The sequence below is a fragment of the Polyodon spathula genome, chromosome 13 (genome assembly GCF_017654505.1).
Source record: "Polyodon spathula isolate WHYD16114869_AA chromosome 13, ASM1765450v1, whole genome shotgun sequence".
In the NCBI taxonomy this organism is placed as follows: Eukaryota; Metazoa; Chordata; class Actinopteri; order Acipenseriformes; family Polyodontidae; genus Polyodon; species Polyodon spathula.
Genome location: NC_054546.1, coordinates 11210515 through 11217450, shown reverse-complemented (window position 1 = coordinate 11217450; position 6936 = coordinate 11210515). Strand labels below are relative to the sequence as shown.

The 6936-nt window shown below is 34.5% G+C and overlaps 1 protein-coding gene across 1 annotated transcript; it reads right to left on the bottom strand.

The window, feature by feature from the left end:
* Window positions 1-912: 912 nt before the first annotated feature.
* On the bottom strand, window positions 913-6936 carry LOC121325883 (steroidogenic acute regulatory protein, mitochondrial-like). The gene is made up of 7 exons (XM_041268963.1): window positions 6870-6936; window positions 6431-6506; window positions 5374-5527; window positions 4824-4982; window positions 4278-4462; window positions 2983-3076; window positions 913-1023 (listed from the first exon to the last, which is right to left on the bottom strand). The coding sequence occupies exons 1-7, from the start codon at window positions 6931-6933 to the stop codon at window positions 913-915; spliced, it is 843 nt and encodes a 280-aa protein (XP_041124897.1). The 5' UTR covers window positions 6934-6936.

Here is a 6936-nt window from a genome sequence, read left to right as displayed (position 1 = left end):
TAATTTCGGAAATTGTTAGCATGATTATTTAATAACAAGATAGGCATAACGACCTCTTGAAAATGCCAAAATCAATGCTACATAACGATTTGTTGATTAACACTGGAGTTATCATTTACAAACTTTTGAAAATCCTGCCCCATAACACTTGCACACAATGCATCCAGATGTAATATTTTATTTAAATAAAGTTTAAATAAAAATTCAATTATTTATTTATTTATTTATTTAAACTGAGGCTCCTAAAAAAAAAGACCAGGTCAATTAGTACACTGAAACAAAAACAGTGTGTGTAATATTTTATTGAAACTAAATATAGAAAACTCAATTAAAAATATTACAGTACACAGCTTTCTTGCCAATGAGAGGAGATGTACCAATTCAACACTACTCCCCGGATACCAATGAAGTGGTAATTGGTGCTCTGACAATGATCTTTATACAATAAAAATGTGCCTCCTCAACAGTGTAATAAGTCAAGAGTTATCCATGTTGTATGGATGTTTTGTTTTTCCATGCAAACATCATTACATACCAGAAGAGATCATTTGAAGGAAAATGTCAAAATGATGCTAAACTAATTAATGTATTTGTTTTGACAATGTCCAATTTCCTATTGCATAAATCCATCTCACCACTGGCCAAAAAATAATAAAAAATCCAAAACTGTGTGACCATACCTACATACAATATATTGTTTATACAGCATTTCAGGATTGTATTCAACTGTATCTCAAAGCACCCCCAGTTTGCTCCACTATCTCTGTAAAAGCATTTTTCAGGGCTTCTAGAATGGTACTGTCTAGGGCAGACCTAAGCCTATGTCAAATTATTACAGACTAACAAAGCCTTTTACTAGATCCGTCTTCACATAATGTAACTTAGTAAGCCATGAATGAATCTGCCAGACTCTCAGCGCTGCACAGAGGTTAGCCTTGCAGACAGTCGTTTCCGCAAATATCTTGTAAAATCTGCCTGGGCTTGAGGCAAAGCTTGATTGACAATGGACTTGGGAAGCCAGCCCTAAAAAGTTAAAAAGAACAATAAAATACACATTTGAATTACTGGTGTGCGTGCCATATTGCTTAACAAAATGTTGGACCTACTGTATAAATTTTTGCCAAATCCAATTTTATAACGAGATAATAAAAAAATTAACTTTATGCTATATAATCTGTAGTGTAGAGACATTTCCTATTATCAGTAAACAATCATTTCTAATCAAGTCTAATGACTCTAATGACACCATAATTTACATTAATGACCATTTATACCAATTCAACATTATGCTAAAACTGTTTCAGTATGCTGATAAACCTTATGATTACAATTAATAATGAGGTACTACTTGCCAGTATTATTATGAATTTGAAAAACTGAAGTTAACAATTGAATTTTATACTGTATCTACGCTAAGTAATGCACAATCAACACACATTGAAACCATCTGATTGCCACTCACAATCATGTTTTCAACATGTGATAATGGAGCATTATTTAGGTGGTTTGAATAATAAAGTATTACAAGCACATAATCCAGATTAAAAAAAAAAAAAAAAAAAAAAAAGTAGGCATTTCAGTGCCCTAATCACACAAATCACACCTCATCCCAGAAGTTAGGTAGGGTTGTGGTTAGTATTTACAGTTTGTTTAGTGCAAAAATGGTTATTCTATTTATCCTAAATAATCCAGCGCTTTAAAGAGTAGATAAATGTATTTTTATATTTCCCTTTAGTATAGGGTGTTTGAAATAACTTTGGGTGGTTTTGGGTCCTATTGATAGTCCTAGTGTTACAGGGTGTACTTTTTGTAGTAATTTGATTATTTGTATTATTTATTTAATTGTATTATTGCAATTTAATTGTAAATATTTGAACATGTTTATTTCACAGTTGAAGTATTTATATATGTTATCTTTTAATTTAATATATAAAATTGTTATTATTATTGTTATTATTTTTTATTAATCACACGCCTGCAGGTGAAATTGATTAAGGACCGATACCTGAGACTAATGAGTTCCTGTCTGCCCGCATAGCCTAAAGCTAGAAGGTTACCACACACAGACACACAGAGAAAGAGGAAAATAAACTGGGAACACAAAAGAAAGGAACAAGCAAGACCAGAGGCAGCAGGGAAATACAGCCCCAGAGAGAGGCAAGAAAACAACAGTGCAAGATTTACCATGAGCGCAAGTGGATTGAGCCAAAAGGAAACAAGCATATTGCCGGAGACAGAGCGATTGTCCCATGGTGACTGCTGACTGCGTGACGTGCAGGTTACTGTTTGTAGGGGAAGCGACGGAGAGATTCGCTCCCCTGTTAAAGTTAAGTACATTGTTAAAATATGCCGCATTGCTCTGTTTTATTGTGTGGATGCACATTTCCCTGCGTCTTCTCATTTTCATACAGCTTGTGTTTTGTTTAATTTTTAGAGTTTGAACTACCAGAGAGGATCTGAAATAGATGGATAATATGGACCTCTCAGGATACCATTGTTTTAATCTATTTACTAGCCTCTCGAATTTCCCATTGCTTGTAAGAGTCTTTTTTTTTTATTTTTTAAAGTATCCCTGTTTTTAGTATTTTATTTTGTCTTATGACCTCAAGGTATAAGTGCTGTTCTCTGAGGGAAGGTCTAGTGGTGCTCTTGGTGGTGGTGGTGGGGGGGGTGAGATTTGATTTAAGGACTAAATTGGGGTAAGCTGGTGCAAGTCACGACTACATATTAATAATTCGGTTTGTATAAATAGATCAAGTATAAAGTAATACTGTTTGATCTCTTGGAGACACATAGCCTTATCTGGCGGCTGGCTCACACTAGCACTTAGGATTTTCCAGACAAAACCAATAACTAAATGCTAATAATGTAATATTGGAACAGAACCGAGAACCACTCAGACTAATTGCAAACACAAGGGGAATAAAAAAAAAATAATAATAATAAAAACAAGTTCAATGGGTAATTTTAGGTTGAACTTGCCTTGAGATCCATATTAAGAAGCCATGTGAAACGGCTCTTATTTTTGTCACCTTCTAGAGGCTCCAGGATAATGCAGGTAGGTCCACCTTGAGCTCTAATGTGGGAAAGAAAGAATAGGTCAGCTAATTTCCAAAAAACCCTGGCCCTGGGAATTAAGTGTACAATTAAATAAATTGGGAGGTTGGATGAAAATTCCCTGAAATAGTGAAGTAAATTTTCTTCAAAAGAAAGAAATGACAACTAAATAAGTGTCTGTCAACAGTTGAAAACTGTAATTGATTTATTTTTATGATTTATTTTGGAAGGTTATTTAAATACAACAGCCTTCTCTTCACGCAACCAGATTTCTATTGCAAACCTATCAGTCATATATGCAATAAGTGTTGCCTCTGGAATTCTATTCTGTTTTTTTTTTCATATTCCATGTATTTCTTAGAAACACTGCAAACTGACAGCCTTGTCATTTATTAACAGCTATGAAAGGCAATCAATATTAAGTACATGATTGTTCAATAATTCACATGTAATAGTTATTGACTTTTAAGAACCTATCAAGAAATGAAAAGCTACTAACTACTTTTTCTACATGAATGGCTAAATCGATAATCATGTGGGTCTGACTGGTTCTAACTAAATGTGTATACTGTATCCTGGCAGTTTTTCTTGTTCACAGTTTGGCAGTTCAATTAGTACACTGAAACAGTGTGTAATATTTTTTTAAACTAAATTCAGAAAGCTCAAGTAAATATTACAGTAGACAACTTTCTTGTCAATGAGAGTAGATGATACCAATTCAGCACTACTTTTCCTTGCATACCAATAAAGTGATAACTGTTGGTAGTTCTTATTCTTCCCTTTTGATTGATTCCCCTTCTGTTTTGCACTAAAAAAAGATGAGGTTGTTTGCATCTGAGCTACAGAGTTCTGCTAAAACTTCACCTGTAGGGCTGTCCAGGATACAATAAATAAATTGAAATGCAGCTGGGCCAAACTTTGATCAAATAGTTGTTTTATTTTGTCCTTGTAAACATGTTCATGCATTAGGAATAGACAATAGCCTTACAGGGATTTAGAAACATCAATTGAATAATGACTTGCTCCTACAAACCTTCTGTCTAAATGAGAGCCCCAGGCCACCAGGAAATGAGTTTAAGGGAGTGGCACTAATTAACTGCTGCACGGTGGGCATACATCCCTTAAAACCATGGCAGGCATTTAATCCCAAGTTTGTAAGAGCTTGATTAGTGAAGAAGAAACTATTTCTGTCTCTCAAATATAATATATTTGATGCCAACCTTACAAAGCCTTTTTGTGGTGGTAAGGATTCCAGTTGTATGGCAGCCCCTGCTAAATAAAATGAAGCCTTTTGTTTCCAGCAGTGCCTGATGCTCACAAAATCCCTTTGTCCAATCAGATTCCCTGCTGCCTCAGCAGTTACCTCGTGGGTCACCATGGTGTCCTTGTCAACTTGATGTAAGACCTGAGGAAAACATTCAACACACAATTTTTTAATTATTATGTATTAGTGTTATTATTAAAATGCCAGCACTGGCGAACATTTTGTCTTAGCTTATCTGAGAAATGTTATTGTAATAAAATAAAGATTTGAACTAAAAACAAACAGCCCTAAATACAGAAACAGATAATTGTATGATTTTAAAAGAAAGCTATGTGCATTTCTCAGCTGTCTGCCTCCTTACTTGGAAGTTATAAATTTAATAACAAACTATACCTTATATTTATGACATTCTCTATATTTAGTGTATATTAGTGAAGCATGCAGGTCACTAAAGAATTCAGGAATAAACATATAAACGATTTTCAGACTTTAACAAACATACTTTAATTTGTTTAATGTTTGGGTTCCATTTATTCATTTCTTCCACTTTGGCAAACAGCTGATTGTGAAGCTCCTCGGGTGTTGCATCCAAAACAGCCTCTAGTTTAAAGACCTTTCCAATTCCAGGGAGTATCTTGCTTAGGACTACATCTCCATTTTCCTAAAGAACAAAACATACAGGTAAGGTTTACAGCGGGGGGGGGGGGGGGGGGGGGGGGGGGGGGGGGGGGGGGGGGATAGAGCAAGACCAATGCATTAATTTCAAGAACTTACAGAACTTTAATCCTAAAGACATTTGACGATGAAGATAATGTGCAACAATAACATCAATGTTCTGTACAATCTCATACTATTAAAAAAACAAACAAAAAAAAATTCAAATTACTTATTTCTCTTAACTAATTAAGAGAAATAAGTAACTAAAATGCTAACTAATTTAGCTGGGACATGAATCTGTGTCCCCTGTTCTTCTGAATGAATAAAGGCTTAATCTAGAATTCTATAGTGCTAGAGGGTTCAGCTAAATCTTAAAGGAAATATTTATGACTTACCTCTGATATTTCTGTTTGCCACCCCCCCTGCTGTTCCAGGATCTCTACTGCCCTTTGTAAAGCTTCCTTTCCTTGCTTCACATAGAGTAGTTCTTCATCTTTAAATTCCTTGGATTGAGTAACAGTAGCTTCTTTTCTAAGTCCTGGAGGACAAGTATATTGTTGTATTAAAATATGAGCAATGCAGCTGCAACCTTTGTAATGAGAAGACTACTGAAATCATATGGAGTTAGCATAAAACATCCACTGGATCAGTTATTACAATTATGCAATGCCCATTATAATTTCAGTTAGTACAGTTGCACAACACCCATTATTATGCACTATTCCACAATATAGCCACAAGTGTGCAAGATCAAAAAAGCAAAGTAAAATTCTAACCTGAGGGGGGAAAAAGCAAACTGTTCTTCTACAAATATTTTGGTAGACAAATATTTTGTCTTATTACCAAAGCAATCTGTTCTGTTTCACATCCTTCCAACCAGATACCATTGCAAGCCACACTGCCCATGTACCTCATTAATTGCAAAACACATACTGTAGATTATACATACTTTTTAAAGCAAATTGGTCACAACTATGGTTTTCAAAACTGTTTTTTGTCACGCCAGGTGCTAAAAATTACAATTCAGTCTCCCAATGTGATGACTGAGATTGAATTCTCTATGCAGGTGCTATTGATATGTGAAAGTTATCAGGAGTGACGGATAATCTGCCCTTAGTAGACTTAACTTTGATTGCTGTGCAGAGTTTACAACAAACATCTTTTTTTAGCACAACAGTGTTCATCTGTGAACTGTGCAAGGAATGCTGGTATATGAATAAAATACCAAAACAATCTTAATGATCTTAAAGATGCAGGAACACATATAGCATAGACAGCAATAGTCAGGTATTTTCAGAATCACAAATTACACTGTTCAAATTAAAGATGGTTTGGTTAAATGGTTGATAAATACAAGCTTGCTGGAGTAAGCATGTCATTTTATCATCCCAAAATATTGACAGATGTTTTAACTTACCGGCCTTGCATCCAGTCCATTTAGAGCTTGCCCATTTGGATAAAATGTTATCTGTCAGTTTAACTGGAGTTATTTCTTGTCCAATAGCAGCCATAGCAGTATGTTTCAATCCTACAACAATATATGGATACATTCATTATTTAAATTAGAAGAATCATGCACATTGTATTGGTATAGAAAAAAAGCACTGACAAATAAAGTGAGTTATACACAGTAGATTCTAAAATGTCAAAACAGTTAACACTCAGTAATGAAAAGCATAATATGTTACTTCTTTAAAAGAAAAAAAACATTTTTTCTGTTACAAAGTGGCGAAAGCATGAGCCAAAACATTTGTGTATTTTGATTTACTTGCTTAAAGATTTACATGACTTGTATGCTTAAGATAGGAAGAAATATGGAAATGTTTAACACTCCCCATTATCATTTATATATTGTATTACTAATATTTAAGACTTTACTGTGTTCTGTTACCTGTCATGTTTCTAAAATGCTGGTGTGAGATTCCACAGCAGAGTTTAACAGTTGCTGGCAGCATGCT

Bases quoted from the DNA above. Each gene is read 5' to 3' on its own strand.
- LOC121325883 (XM_041268963.1), bottom strand. From the start codon at position 6,933: ATGCTGCCAGCAACTGTTAAACTCTGCTGTGGAATCTCACACCAGCAT. The intron at 5,528-6,430 runs ATGGGCAAGCTC...ACAACAATATAC, and splicing joins ACAGATAACATTTTATCCAA to TTGTCCTCCAGGACTTAGAA. The intron at 4,463-4,823 runs GTATGTTTGTTA...TGTTTTCCTCAG, and splicing joins CAAACATTAAACAAATTAAA to GTCTTACATCAAGTTGACAA.